The sequence below is a fragment of the Macrotis lagotis genome, chromosome 1, assembly GCF_037893015.1.
Source record: "Macrotis lagotis isolate mMagLag1 chromosome 1, bilby.v1.9.chrom.fasta, whole genome shotgun sequence".
Lineage (NCBI taxonomy): Eukaryota > Metazoa > Chordata > Mammalia > Peramelemorphia > Peramelidae > Macrotis > Macrotis lagotis.
The window spans coordinates 879,522,283-879,537,386 of record NC_133658.1 but is presented as its reverse complement, the minus strand read 5'-3'; the positions used below and the strand labels follow the sequence as shown (position 1 = coordinate 879,537,386).

Sequence of the window (15,104 nt, the reverse complement as noted above, 5' to 3'; positions counted from 1 at the left end):
TCCCACAGATCGATTGAAAATTCTGTGCAATATGTTCCATCTGTGATAGTGCTTGAAAACACCAAAGAAAATTAACATTGAAATTATTTACTAATGATGGAATTAAAAAATCTAATATGCATTCCATGTAAATTATTATTTTATTTTTTCTGCTCATGAGAATTAAAACTTGTACATGAGCTGCATAAAATCACACTGCGGGCTGCATTTTGGACAGCCCTGACCTAGCTGGAAATGGGTACTTTAAAAAAACTGGAAAAATTTGGTTGAAATTAGGTTTCAGTCAATATACCATATTCCACAATAAATTCTATGAATATGTTACCCAAACCTGAAAGATCTTAGGGAAAAAAATTGGAGCAGCAAATGAAGTTTGCTTGTCTTTTATAATCTGGCTACCTCCTACCTTTCCATGTTGATTATATGTTACTTCTTCTCACATAGTCTATGCTCTGGCCAAAGAGATCAATTTGCTGTTCCTCAGGTATGTCATACATCTTAGAATGCTATTCTTGCTTACCTTTGCCTTTTGGAACTTTTGCTTCTATTCAGGGTCTAGATTTATTGTCACTACCTTCAAGGGAACTTTTTTCCCCAATTGTTTTTTTTTTTTTTTTTTTTTTTTTTTAAGGATTTTGTTAAGGCAAATGGGGTTAAGTGGCTTGCCCAGCTAGGTAATTATTAAGTGTCTGAGGTGGGATTTGAACTCAGGTACTCCTGACTCCAGGGCCGGTGCTGTATCCACTGTGCCACCTAGCCACCCCCTGATTGCTCTTAATAGTTCTTCCATTCCCCCCTGCTCTCCTTTTTCCCCAGTAATTTTCATTCATTTTTTTTTGTATCTTGCATTTAACTCTGTGCATGTTCTGACCTAGTTGGTTGTAAGCTTCTTTAAGGTAAATTCTGGGGCACTCCACTATCTGTAGTCCTATCATCTTGAATTGTGCTTGTCATAGGCATGAGTGCTTGTTGATTGATTGGCAGCTAATCCTATGACATGAGCTTGGAATTGGGGAATTTCCTGAGGGAGGATATGAGATAGAATAGATTTCACATTTAAAAGCAGAGGGGAAAAGAAAGATTTCTGAGGTGAAGTCATCTAAGCTTCTCATTCTGTAATTGAGAAATTCAGATTGCAAAAGATGAAATGATTTGCCCAGGATCACAGTGCTATTGAGCAGCATGAATTTGTGACTCCATTGCTGTCTCCCACAAAAAGAACCTTTGTAGGTATCTAATACTGAGAAAAGTTAAGGAACTGGTTCATGGTCTTAGTGCATGTTGTAAATAAGAAAATTTTCAGAATTCAGATCTAGGTCTTACTCTTAGTTCAGTATTATTTCCATAATACCATACTGCCTCATAATAAAAACATTCAATCTCCAAATTTGAGGTTTCTTCATATGTGAAAATAGATATTTTACTTTTACTGTTTTCCACTTATCCAAAATTACTTCATAGAGAAATGGAATTCATACAGGTGGCATATTTAGAGATGGAGAAGAAAAGGGACTCTAGGCAAATTCTTCAAAAGGCTGTGCCTTGCTTTTTTACAAACTCATTATATTAGAACAATTGCAGCTATTTTTATTATCAAAGTATAATTTTTTTCTTTATTGGATTTTTTAATATTCAGATCTCAGACTCAGCCAGCATGCTGACATTTGAATGAATTTTTTGGACCTGATTACTCATGACATCATTAAAAATATAGCCTATCACTGTTATATATTTCCATAAAAATTGTACATTTAGGGTAAAATGGAAGGAGTGAAGTATTAATTGCTATATGGAAGGATTCCTATAAATAAATTAACTTAAGACATTCAAAATAATTTATTTATATCTATCTGCACACAGAATTTTTAGAGTAATCTCTGCTTTATTGAATATTGATAAACCTATATATGTTGCTGCTGCTGCTTTTGCTGTTCAGTGTAATCTCTTCAATTCACAGAAAAGACCCTTGTTTCTCTCTGTTCTCTATCTTTCCCCCATCATTTAAAAAATAACACCAAAAACAATCATTATAGGTCATGAGTCTGCATGTAACCCATTACTCTCCAGCAATTAAGGAAAAATATCCTACTGATGCCTTTCAACACAATATGAATTAGAGTTTTTCTTTGATAATGAAAATCATGAATCAAGCACACATTTCTTTGTCTATGCTTGCTATCAGAATTAAATAGGCTGAAAAATGAAAAAACCTGCATATTTTATCTGTTTATTAGTTTTGGGGATCTTTGGATTTTTTTAACTAGTAAGGAAGAGAATTCTCTGAATCAGGTATATTGCCTCATATGATTGAGAATAGGGTGCCAAATGGCCATTTCTAATGTTCTGCTGTAAATCAATAAATCAGTTAATAAATATTTGTTTGCTGATTCCTCAGCCTCTGGTGCCTTCCCCATTGAGTGTACCTTCCATCTATTCTGTATATATCTTTTAGGTACCCTAGATATTTACATGTTGAAAACAGGGATTGTTTTTCCCTTTCTTTTTATTGTAAGTGCCTAAAATAGTGCCAGACAAATATTCTTTGAGCATTCTATAAAGAATTTTGTCCTCAAAGGTGAAAAGATAGTTTCTACCTATAAGACTTTGTAAGTAACAAAATATGTCTAAGATTAGTGATTTCCAACATTGGTAAAGTATATTTAAACATGTTCTTAGCCTTCTAGAATTTCCCCCTATATCCCTCTCTGTCTTACCTATCAGATGGATATCCATAATCTAACTAAGAACTTATTAATAGAGTGAAAAAAATCTGATTTTATTTAAAAGGTTTCAAATCCCTGGAAATACCTAGTTCTGAGAAAAATGGGGAGGGTATCTTCTCATAGTTCTAATTTGGTTTGTCTACTATATCTATAGTCATAATGTTCCATTACATTTTGTTTGATTGTTTTGGCAAGGCAATGGGGTTAAGTGATTTGCCCAAGGTCACACAGCGAGCAAGTACCAAGGGTCTGAGGCTGGATTTGAACTCAGGTCCTCCTGATCCCATGGCCAGTGCCCTATCCACTGTACCACCTAGCTGCCCCATTTTTTTCCTTATTAAAATGTTTTTGTTTCATGTTACAAAATTACTTTATCTTTTGAAATTGCTTCTATCTCTTGTTTAAGGGTAAATCTTTGCAAAGTTGTAAAAGGCATATTTCTCATAATTCTTAATGATATGAACTTTAAAGTTTGGATTGTTTATCAGTTTTAATTGATCTCTGCTAGACTGCTTTCCAGTTTTTTTTAGCAGCTGTCATTAAATAGGTAATTTTTTTCCTAAGTAATTTATATTTTCAGGTTTATCAAACACTGATATATTGAGTTCCATTACTTGTGATTCTCCTTTAGATGCATTCCAGTGAGATATACTTTTAAGATAATTAGCATTAAAGGATTTTGATGACTCCTACTTTATATTATTGTTTGCATCCTGGAAGTGCTGCTACCTTTTCCTGTATTTTCCTATTATTTCTTTTGATTTCTATATTTTTGTTACTTTAAATTTTTTTTATTTCAGAAACCTCCATATGATAGCAGTTGTATTCTTAGCATCTGTTAATTGATAAAATATGATAAAAAGGTACCATGCATTCATTTATGCTGGAAAAAATGGGTATTAATTATGTGATCTAGATCCTTTTGAGAAATAATAATAAACTTGTTTTGTGTGTATTTAATCTCTGTAAGGTACATTTGTACTTACTGTTCTAAATTACAATGCCCATTTTTTTGACAGTTAAAAAAAATAAAAAGCCTTATTGTGCACCCGAATGTAGGTATGTTTTTGAAATAGCCATATTGATCTCTGCATTAGGAAAAATTTCTGTTGACCTGGATGGTCATTGATAACACCTATTTCGTGGTACTATGAGGGGAATACTCTTTGTACCTTAAACTATATATGTGTAAATTATAAAGTGTTACATATGTAGTAACAACAACAACAGCACCAACAACAAGAATATTTTCTTTTAAAGGTTTATTATCCAAACTTGGGATGGATGTGTGTTGATGCCACTGATCCAAAGAAGGGGAATTGGCTTCGGTATGTGAACTGGGCCCGATCAGGAAAGGAACAAAATCTTTTTCCACTGGAAATCAACAGGACCATTTACTATAAAACTTTGAAGGTATCATTTAAGCTTGTTTTCATTCTTCAAATGTCATTTTTATAATGAAAATTTTGTGTATATTATGTATGTATATAAAGTATTTATTGCTATCTTTTGTTTTTTGATAGGCAAAAGATGGATACCCTTTGTTTTACCTCTGACTTTTATTGGCTTTTCTTGTGAGCAAGTCACTTAAGCTTGAAGTACATAGGCAACTCTCTAGAACTAAAATTTCAGAGAAATTGCCGACTAGCAATTTTCTCTTACCTTCTCCCCTCCCTTCATGCATCAATAAAAATCACAGGACCCTGATGCCTTTTTTTCTATTACTTCTATTCCTCCCTTCCCATCTCCCACCCTCCACCATTTATAATAATTTTTTAAAAGACCAAAAAAGTTAAGTAAATCCAATGTGAAAAATCTGATGTTACAAACAATATCCTACAACCATGGTTCCCCATCTTTGTAAAGAGGTGAAAGTACTCTTTCCTGTCTCTTTTCTGTGATCAAGCTTGGCGGTTGTAGTTTCACTATATTCAGTTTTGTATGTTTTTCTGATTCTCTTTATTTAGCTTAGCCTTCATTCATATAAGTCTTTTGGCATGTTTCTCCATATTCATCATAGACATCAATTCTTTTTCACAATAACATACCATTTACATACATGTGCCACATTTTGTTTAGTCATTATTCAGTCATTAGGTATCTACTTTGCTTCTACTTTGTTCTACTGGGAAAATTGTCATAATACTTATAAATTATTTTTGTGTAAATGGGCTCTTTCTTTTTTTCATTGACCTCTTTTGGGATATGTGCTTGGCAGTAGAAATTCTGGGTCAAGTAATAAGAATCTTTTAGCCAGTCTCTCTCTCTCTCTCTCTCTCTCTCTCTCTCTCTCTCTCTCTCTCTCTCTCTCTCTCTCTCTCTCTCTCGCATAATTCTAAATTGATTTCCAGAATTGTAAAATCCAAGTCATTGCTTTATAGGCAATGAATTAGGAGACTTGACTTTTCCCAGCTCTTCCAGAAATTCACTCTTCCATCCTTGCCAATTTTGTGGGTGTGAGATGAAACCTTAGGACTCTTTTAGATTTACCTTTCTCCTGATGGTGAATTAGGGGATTTGTTCATGTGGTGGTTTATAATTCCTCTGAAAATTATTTATTTATATCCTTTGCCCACTTAGTATTAGGGAATGATTTTTATTTTTATCTATTTCTGTTAGTTGTCCATATTTGATCTACATAAGGTACGTTTGTACTTACTGTTCAGAATTATGCTGCCCATGTTTTTGATAGTAAGTAAAAAAAACAAGGCTTATTGTGCACCTGAACTTAGGTGTACTTTGAAATAGCCATATTGGTCCCTGCATTAAGAATAATTTCTGTTGACTTGGATGGTCATTGATATCACTCAGGGTTTTCCTCCCCAATCAACAACTTTCTTTGGTACCTTAGTTGTAACTATTTATACCAAAGATTTTCAATGTGACATTTAATTAAAATTATCTACCTTATCTTGTTTTTTATCATATACCTGAATATCCTTTTTCCCTGTAAACATATTTTGCTATTAATATTATTTATGTATTATGTGGTATATTAATGTTATTATATATTTTGTTACTATGCTTAGCTATAGCTGTAGTACTCACTCTGTAAATGAATTTAGATACTGCTTTCATAAGGTTTTATTCTATTGGAAAGACCTAAGCATGAGCATTGACACCCTTTCAGTTATTTAAACTATTCAGTATTTCTTGAAGGATCATTTTATACACATATTAAGTATTCTTTTATTAATTGATTCTAAAATTTTAGATGCTTCATCATTATTTTGAATGGAAATTCTTGGTCCTTTAGATTTTATTATTGCTCTATGGCAACCAAGATTTGCAAAGTGTTTTACAAAAATTATCTCATATTTGTCCTTACAACAATACCATTTTTTTATCCCTGTTTTACAAAGGAGAGCACTGAAGGCCTCAGAGAAGTTTTGTGTCTTGTTCCAAGGTCATAGTTAGAATGTGGGAGGCAAGATTTGAACTCAGAACTTCTTATTTCAAGTTCAGTGCTCTGTCCACCGAGCCACTTAGTTACTTGCTATAAAGAGATTTCTGTTAAGTTTTGAGGATTAATTTTACTGAATCAATTAATCGATTAAATATCCTAATTTGTTTCTTTGCTCATTTCCTTGGACTTTTCTAAGAAAATTTTCATATTCTCAACAAATAAGAATAGATCTATCTCTGTTTCTATACTCTTAATTTACTTATTAAAACTAACAGTTCTAGAATTAGGACAAATAACAGCATGAAAGAGGGTGTCTTCCTTTACTTTTGAATTCTTTGGGAAAGATTCTAGCCTTTTTTTCATTGCTTTTAGTTTTAGATCCCTTTTCACACATAAAAAAAATTCTCTTGCAACTAGATTTTGTATGTTTTTAAATTATAAATGAGTTACTGATATAATTTACTTTTATTATTATTATAATTGTTTTTATAATGTTGAGCCACTCTTGATTCCCTGGAAGAAATTTCACTTTCTTTAGGACTCAGCTTAAGCATGTCCTTTTACATGAACATTATTTTGATTCATTCAAGTGCAAGAACTCTCCCTATTTTGTTAATATTCAATATGCAATATTGTGTTATTAATATTGAATTTGCATTCAAAAGTTCAAAATATACATGTCATATTCTGAATATTTTGTATATTCTGAGAAAGCAATGTGATATAATAGATAGGGAGCTGGTTTTGAAGCCAGCAAGACTCAGGTTCCAGTTTCATTTTGATTATATGACCCTGAGCAAGATACTTAAATTCTTAGGGTTCAAGAATATAAGTTGTAGAGGTGATGACCTAACCTTAATTTGGGAGAGGGTCCTTCCTGACTCATATACCAATGAAAATGTCCTATTCCTTTATAAACTTATATGTATTTATGCTATTTCTCTTGCCTATATATAAATTTATAGAGAACAGATTATTTCTTTTTTTTTTTTCCTTTCAATCCCTAGTACCAGAAAATAAGCTAGAGGCTTAGTAAATGCTTATTGATTAATTAATGTATATCAGAATAATCTTAGTAGCATTCTATGGCAGCAAAAACTTTCATCTAAACCAGATATTCTTCAGTTGGAATATAGCTAAACAAATTGTGACATCTGAATCTAATGGAATATTATTGTGACTTAAGAAACAAGGAATATATTCAGAGAGATACTGGGGAAATCCTCTGTGAACAGGACAGTGTAGCTTAAGTTAAGAGAGAAACACTACAAGATACTTCTATCAGAATTCAGGTCAATGAGACTCATGACGAAAGCAACCTCTTCCTACCTGGAGAGGAAGCTAGAGCACAACTTTAAACAAGTATCAAAAACGCCTGACAAAAAACCCCAAGGAGCATAATAATTTTCAGTGTATGGGGAAATATCCTTTTAATCTCTCAGCCTCCCGGGGCTATAAATATAGAGACATTTCTTTGTATAATGGCTTAGGTTGAGCAGTATTAGTCATAAAGAGGATATCATTCTTATCTAGTCAAATTAATTGAAAATGTTAGATGAGGACAAGATCAGTGGTTTAGACCTGGATGGGCTTCCTTAAGAGTAGTATCAGTTATTTAAAGTACCTTTGGAAGAACACAGAAAGGTCACTCTAAGAGAGTAAACAACTGGGTAGCTACACATGGATGTGCCTTGGGACAGGGAAACACCTTATCTTATGAGTTTTGATCTTTGCTGTCAACTAGAAAACATATTTATTTCATGCATTAAAATGACAACAGCAAGAACAAAGAAATCTTTTCATTGGAAAAGGATCATAGGATCATAGATGCTCATTGTGGAATGCTTAAAACATTTCACTATTTCTTAATGGCTTTCTCTCCTTGCCACATGGATTTTTGATAAATAAGTTATAAGACATGTTATCTGTGTCTGCCAATAAGTATTTGCACCACTTTAAAAAAGTTTTAAGTTTTAATGTGTTGTTTACAACAGTTCAAAGAGTCACCATTTCCAAGAGAACCAAATGTGGGATTTATCTTGAGCCTAAAGTTCCAAATTTCAGTCATTTTTATCTTGTTAAGGAGGGAACACAATACAATAACATGACATATATTTGTGTTTTCTTTCACCCTTTTGGTTTTTGATTATTTCTGTTTTCAATTTTGCTGTCACTTAAATTTTTCGTCCTCAGTATTAAATGATTACTACAGGACATTTTCAAAGAAATGCTGAACAAAGCAAAAGGAACACAATCTCTACCTTCTGGAATTAGATTTTTCTAAAATGAAATATCTCTGTTCACAGAGAATATAAACAAGTTACAAAGATACATAAATTTCAAAAGATCTCTAATTAAAATAAAAAAACTTTTTATTGTTCTCTTTTGTTTTCACACTAGCATTTCCCTTTAAATGCGTCCTTTCTTCCTTATACCATCCCCTTTCCCTCTTATTTCATTCCTCTTGTCCTTTTTGATTCTCCCATGGAAACCTTCCTTTGTAGCCAAAAAACATTACAGGAAAATCAGCCAAGGGTAACCTTCTCTAACTGTGCCACCTCCCATATCCATTGTTTCCCACCCCTTTCCTGAAAGGAGGAAGCAAGTGGTTTTTATCATCAGTTCTCTAGACTGGCTGGTTATTAGAGTTCTTCCACATATGGTTGCCCTTCAGCATTGTCTTTGTTAATGTTGTTATATTTGTATATATTCTGGTTCTGCTTAGTTTGTACTGTGTCAGTTCATAGAAGTCATTGAATGTCTCTGAATTACTGATGTTTTAGCTCTCCTTGGAGAGAGCTCATATTTCATTAAAGTCATAAGGCACATGCATGGTAATCACTTCTCAAATGATTTGCGACTACACTACTTGTTTCCCTTTTTTTTTTTACCACCATGAAAAGTACTTCTATAAAGATTTTGTGGCTGTGCCTCTCTCTGCTAGGAAATCTTTAAAAGACACGTATAGAAGGAGAGTCTCCAGCCTGGTAGAAACTGCCCAAGTTGTGCCTCACTGATTGCCCTATCACAGTCTTAGCTCCCCCTCTATTGCATAGAGGAACTTTGGAATATCACCATAGTATTCCCAAATACTTGAGAATGTCTGTTTGCTACCGGTTTTTTGCTCATACAATGTAGTTATTTTTCAGTAGACAAAAAAATGCCCTTTATTTCTTTTTCTTCTTATATTTTATGTTATATATCTCACGTATTATATATTATAATATACATCCCTTTAATGAGATAATTGTGTCAAGGGGTATGATCCATTTTTTACTCTTTTTATATTGGGTTTATTCTGTAACAAAGTGAAATTAATCTGTGCCAATTATTATGACTGCTTTTTTCCTTGCCTCCCTATAGTATTGAATGTTCTTGATTTTTTCCTCCCTAACCTATTTTTAACCAGTTTTGAATTTTTGTCATGTTTTTAAGGATTTAAATTTTATCTTAAACATTATGTTTTATTGATGCCTTTTGTTGTTATGGTCATTTCATACCTCCAGTCCCTTCTAGGTGTCTCTCGTTCTCTGTGTCTCTGTCTTTGTCGCTCCTTTTCAGAAAAACAAAAGTGTCTTTGCCTCATTATATAATGTTCTCGCATGGAAGTTTCTCATTTCTTGTCATGAAGGAGGAAATATGTTTTATTATCTCTTCTCTAGGACTTCATTGATTTTTTTTTCTGTTCCAGTTTCATTTTAGAAATTTTTTCATTTACATTTCATTTGTCATTTTCATTGTTGTATTTACATATATTGTTCTTAGATTCTACTTATTTCTTTCTGGATCAGTTCATATAGATCTTCCCAAGTTTCTTTGAATTTCTCATTTGTTAACATTTTGCTATATAATTTTTCATTATTTTCATTGAGTACTAGTTTTGTTTTGTTTTGCCATTGACCAGTTTATTAGAACTTTGTTTCTGGTTCTTGGTAATGACAAATTGGTGCTATTTTTATGCATCTTTCCTTAAAGCACTTCTTGTTCCCAACCTTCATTTAGAGCTGTGTTTATTAACAGCAAGAAATCAAAAAATTGTTTGTTCCTATCATACTATTTCAATAGCTATAATAATAAGCAATAGTTTAAACTAAGGCATAATGGATATAATGGGAAATTATTTAGCAAGACATTTGTTGTAAATTTATAAAGTATTTATATACACTTATATTTCTATGTCTCTGTCTCTATCTCTGTAAAACCTCTATTTCTGTTTCCCTTGGGGTATAAAACCTATAGTGAGATTATGGGTAAAAGAGTATCTAGAATTCTCTCTTTTTTTTTGCATAATTCCAAACAGAAATTCCAACTGTTTGAATCACTTTACAAGTTAATCAGTACATTTTTACATTGCAAAAAATTTAATATTCCAGAATGTTGTAAAATAACATCTATATTCTGTTAGCTTCATGTAATATATCCCATTCTCTCTTCCTCTACCCCTTCTTTCTTCCCAATATATAATATATATGTAGTGTCCCTTTTTTATCTCCTATTTTTCTTCTAGATTTTTTTTTCTTGGTATAATCCAAGTTTCTGATTTCAAGGGTTTGAAAACAGAAAGAGAACAGCTTTATGCTCTATTCTCTCTTCTTTGAACCCCCATCTGCTCCCTATCTAACTAGATAGATCACTGGTATTGAATAGAAATGGGGGCCACTAATCTAAATATAAGAAGCCCTAAAGCTGCATATTTATTGACTTAGAATTAAAAAAATGTCATATATTAAAACAATTTTTTATTTATTTTGTTAAGTATTTCCCAAATTACACTGGACTCTAGTTCTAGCTGCATTCTGGAGAGTGGACCACCTGTAATCTCCTGACCTGGGGTTTAAGATGTCTGGTTTAGATGATTAGTAAATTGACTGACTCAATTGAGCTTTTCTTCTTGATGTGATTTGGTAGTTGTTTGAAATGAGTGAGGTCAAACTAGTAATAGAAGAGGTGTCTGGTTTTAATTTTTATTAGAGATGAAGATTTTATTAACTTAGTTTTTTTAATGTCATAATTGTGAAATTTTTTATCCAAAAAAATTTAGAAAATTTTAAGTGTTCTATGCTAAATATTTTTTGATATTAGAAGGCTATTTTACATAAAATATCTGGCCTTCAGAAATAATATTGTCTTTCTTTAAGATAGGACACAAAAAAGAGTGAAAGAATTGTGAGAGATGGAGGAAGCAAAGCTTATATTTGTGAAACTGTGTTGTAGATAACTACTTGAAAAGGCATCTCTTTTGGGTTTTTGTGGTCCTTTGCCTTTTTTATTTTTGGCTAGGCAGTGGGGTTAAATAACTTGCCCAAGGTCACACAGCTAGGAAATTATTAATGTCTGAGGTTGGATTTGAACTCAGGTCCCCCTGACTCCAGGTGCTCTATCCACTGCGCCATCTAGCTGCCCAGGTCCTTTTCCTTTTAAAAATATCAACACTGGTGGTGCTCTGTGAGATATTTACTGTTCCTTTTTTCATTATTCTCAAATATGAAGAGAGATGGTTCTGCTCCTGTTTTTTATATTTGTTATAGGAAGAATATGCTAAGGAGATACAGGTACAGATTTTGGATTTTAGAATAGAAGACACACTGATGACACTACTTTCATGCACTATTTTTATTTTGAGTCTTCCTTAAAGTACTGTGTTGCCTAGATAATTGTTTAGATTCAGTTGGGCTGTGATCTCACAGGGGTGGTGCCTTCTTCAACTGCTGAAATTGTCTATCCACACTTCATTTTAGAGAAGCTTCTTAATACATGGGAAGAAATTTTATGTCTTGAATTCATCAGGTTGACCTTTGTGCATTTTTCCCTTATACATCTTAAAATTTTTTGTTAGAAAGTTTCAGATTTTTTTAAAAGTTTTTAAGACACGACGAAATCTCTTAGCTTCCTTCCTTATCTGTTAAGTGAGAAAGATCAAAGAAAATATGGGATTTAGGATGGCTGGAACAAGGATGATGAATTGTGGTGAGAAAGCAGAACTACTCAGTCACTGTTTTGATTTTGTGTTCTTTATCATAGAGAATGATCTATCTTTGTACTAATATGGACAGAACATGAATTACACAGCAAGTTGAAATACCAAATAAATGAGAGTACTTAGGTATCCTTGATAAGTTCAAGTCATTTTGCCCAGATCAACTACATACAAGGATATTCAAAGTATAGTATTGTTAAATGTAATTGGGAAATTGTTATCTTTTATTTCTGAAAGATTTTGGAAATTGAAGATTTGCCACAGGATAAGAGGAGGGAAAGAAGCTCCTTTTCTAAAAATGAGGCAAGGGATAGAATTGAAGGAGGGAGAGAGAAGAGTGAATCCTGTCAACTACAGGATAGTGAACTTGAGCTTACTCTTTTAAAACATTTTAAAATATGTTATAAAAGATAGTTGGAAGAGATCTCAAAAAGCAAGGAGTGATCACAAAGACTCAGACTGTCTTCATCAGGAACAAATCTTGCCAGGCTAGTCTTACTTCCTTTTTGGACCTTTTTTTTAGGGATAAAGGGGGATGTTGAATACAGACTTTAGATTTTGAACAAAACCATTGACAAAACTGCATCCTAGACTTGTGGATAGGATGGGAAAGTATTACTTATACTGACAGAGCCATAGATGGATGACTAGATACAAAGAAGGTCTCTAGTTGAGTGCCTCAGGTTTATTGCTATTTAATGTGTTTATCAGTGATTTGGTTGAAGGCATAGATTTCATTATTCATCATATTTGCAGATGACACAGAATTTGGAGGGGGTAGTTAACACACTGAAAGACAGGTTGCAAAATGGTTTTGATTTGAGTCTACTGAGGTGAAATTGAATCGGGATAAAGGTAGTCTTATTCTTGGATTCAGAAATCTAGCCTTACAAGCAATAGTTAGGGGCAATAAGCCCTGATTAAGTACCTGCCAGACACTGGAGAGAGAAATAAAGGCCAAAAAGAATCATCCCTGCTTGCGGGGTGTTCTTAGTCTAATGGGGAAGGCAACAATGCAGCAAACAGTGTGGACAAGCTACAGACAAGATAAATGGGAAATAATCAATGGAGGGAACTCCCAATTAAGAAGGATCAGGGAAGGCTTTGTACAGAAAGTTTGACTTAAAGTAAGGAAAACCAGGAATTGATGAGAAGGAAGAGAGAAAGAACCAGGCATGGTGACAGCTGGTGAAAATGCCCAGAATCTAGAAATGGCTTGTCTTTTGTGAGGATTAGGAGAGAGACCAGTGTCACTTGCTGGAATACTAAGAATGTAGAGAAGAGGAAAGTGGAGGGAAGCAGGTTTAAAGGATTTTAAAAGCCAAAAATACTAATGGTAGCTAGAATATTTTATAGCATTTTAAGGTTTTCAAAACACTTTATGTAAGTTTTTTCCATTTGATTTTTATAACAACCTTAAATGGATTTAGAAAGTAGGTGTAGAGATGAGAGATTAGAAGCTGTTTCCACTGGAGTCTGACACAAAAAAACATCCCTACAGACTGGACACTGAGTTAGAAAACTACAAATTAACCATGTTGTATTTCATTTATTTTGTCCAACATTTCCTAATTGTATTTTAGTCTGATTACCCCTCTCAGAGCCAGGACTCTGGAAAGAGCACCAAACCTGGACTCAGGAGAGGCACAGTCCAGTCATAGTAACTAGATAGCTGTCAGTAAGCTTGGGCAACTCCCTTAACCCTTGTCTATCTGTTTTTTTCAGCTGTAAGATCGGAATGATAATGGCACCTGTCATCTAGGCTTGATAAGAAGATTAAATGAGATAAAATTGATAAAGCATTTTGTAAACCTTAGAGTACTATGTAAATGTTGTCTGTATTAATAGATACCATGGAGACTTGTTGAGTTGAGAAAACAGGCTCAAAGAAATTCTGTGACTGATTTAAATTCTGAGAGATAGTAAGGGGAAAAAAGTGACATTTGAGTTTTATTCAGCTATAATGTCAGTATGAGTCAGTAGTGTGGTGTGATAGCCTCAACAATAAAATTAATGTGATACCAGGTTTAAGAAATGCATTCTATCTAAAGTGAAGGAAATAATGATTTTACAGTGGGCAGACCATTCCTGAAGTATATCATTCATTTCTGGGAGGATGATGATATAATGAATAATTTCCAGAGGATGGTTGATGAAGGGCCTCAATAAAATAGGATTGGGGAAGGAAGTGGAAATATTGAATACTGAGAAGAAATTGGCAAGTGAAAGGTAGGAGATGGTGGCTGCCTTCAGTTTTTTGAGATGCTATAATTGGAAGAGAGATTACATTTGTTCTACTTAGTTCTAAAGAACAAAGTCAGGAGCAGTTGATAAAAGTTACAGTCAGACCTAGGCTTGATGGGGGGGGGGGGGCAAACCAAACCATGCCAAACATTACCAACACTTAGATTGGAATGTAGTAAATTGGCATGAAGTGGGTTTCCCTCACCAACAGTCTTCAAGCACCAAGGCTGGGTGTGTCACTTATGTTTTTGAATGAATTTTGTTTTGGCACAGTTGAGGCTAGATGACCTTTTTAGGTTCCTTCCTACTCATTTGTGTAGATGACTTCTTTATTACCTAATAATCAATTGGTAAGAAAGATAAAGCCCGAAAGGGCTAAGGTAATTGCTTAAGATCACCACCCAAGGATTTGAACCCATCTTTTGGCTCCCAGTTCAGACTTATTTTTCTTTAGGTGTTTTTGCAAGGCAGTGGGGTTAAATGGCTTGTCCAAGACCACCAGCTAGGTAATTTTTAAGTGCCTGAGGCCGGTTTTGATCTCAGGTACTCCAGACTCCAGGGCCAGTGCTCTATCCACTGCGCCACCTAGCCGCCCCAGTTCAGACTTCTTAATACCAGGCTGCCTCCAAGTCTTCTCTGAGTGACTCTAAATATAGTAATTGTTCCACTTATCAGTCTGTTCAGCTGGAAAGTATTTATTAAGGTCTTCCTAAATGCTAGGGGTTGGGAATCTAAAGACAAAAGCACATCATCT

The 15,104-nt window shown here is 33.7% G+C and overlaps 1 protein-coding gene across 4 annotated transcripts in view; it reads left to right on the top strand.

The window, feature by feature from the left end:
* Nucleotides 1-15,104, top strand: part of PRDM2 (PR/SET domain 2) — a 138,737-nt gene that overhangs the window by 54,513 nt on the left and 69,120 nt on the right. For all 4 annotated transcript variants that reach the window (XM_074218393.1, XM_074218395.1, XM_074218392.1 and 1 more), the window contains one exon: nucleotides 3,984-4,136. In XM_074218393.1, the coding sequence (XP_074074494.1) occupies nucleotides 3,984-4,136 (153 nt within the window). The remainder of the gene's footprint in view (nucleotides 1-3,983; nucleotides 4,137-15,104) is intronic.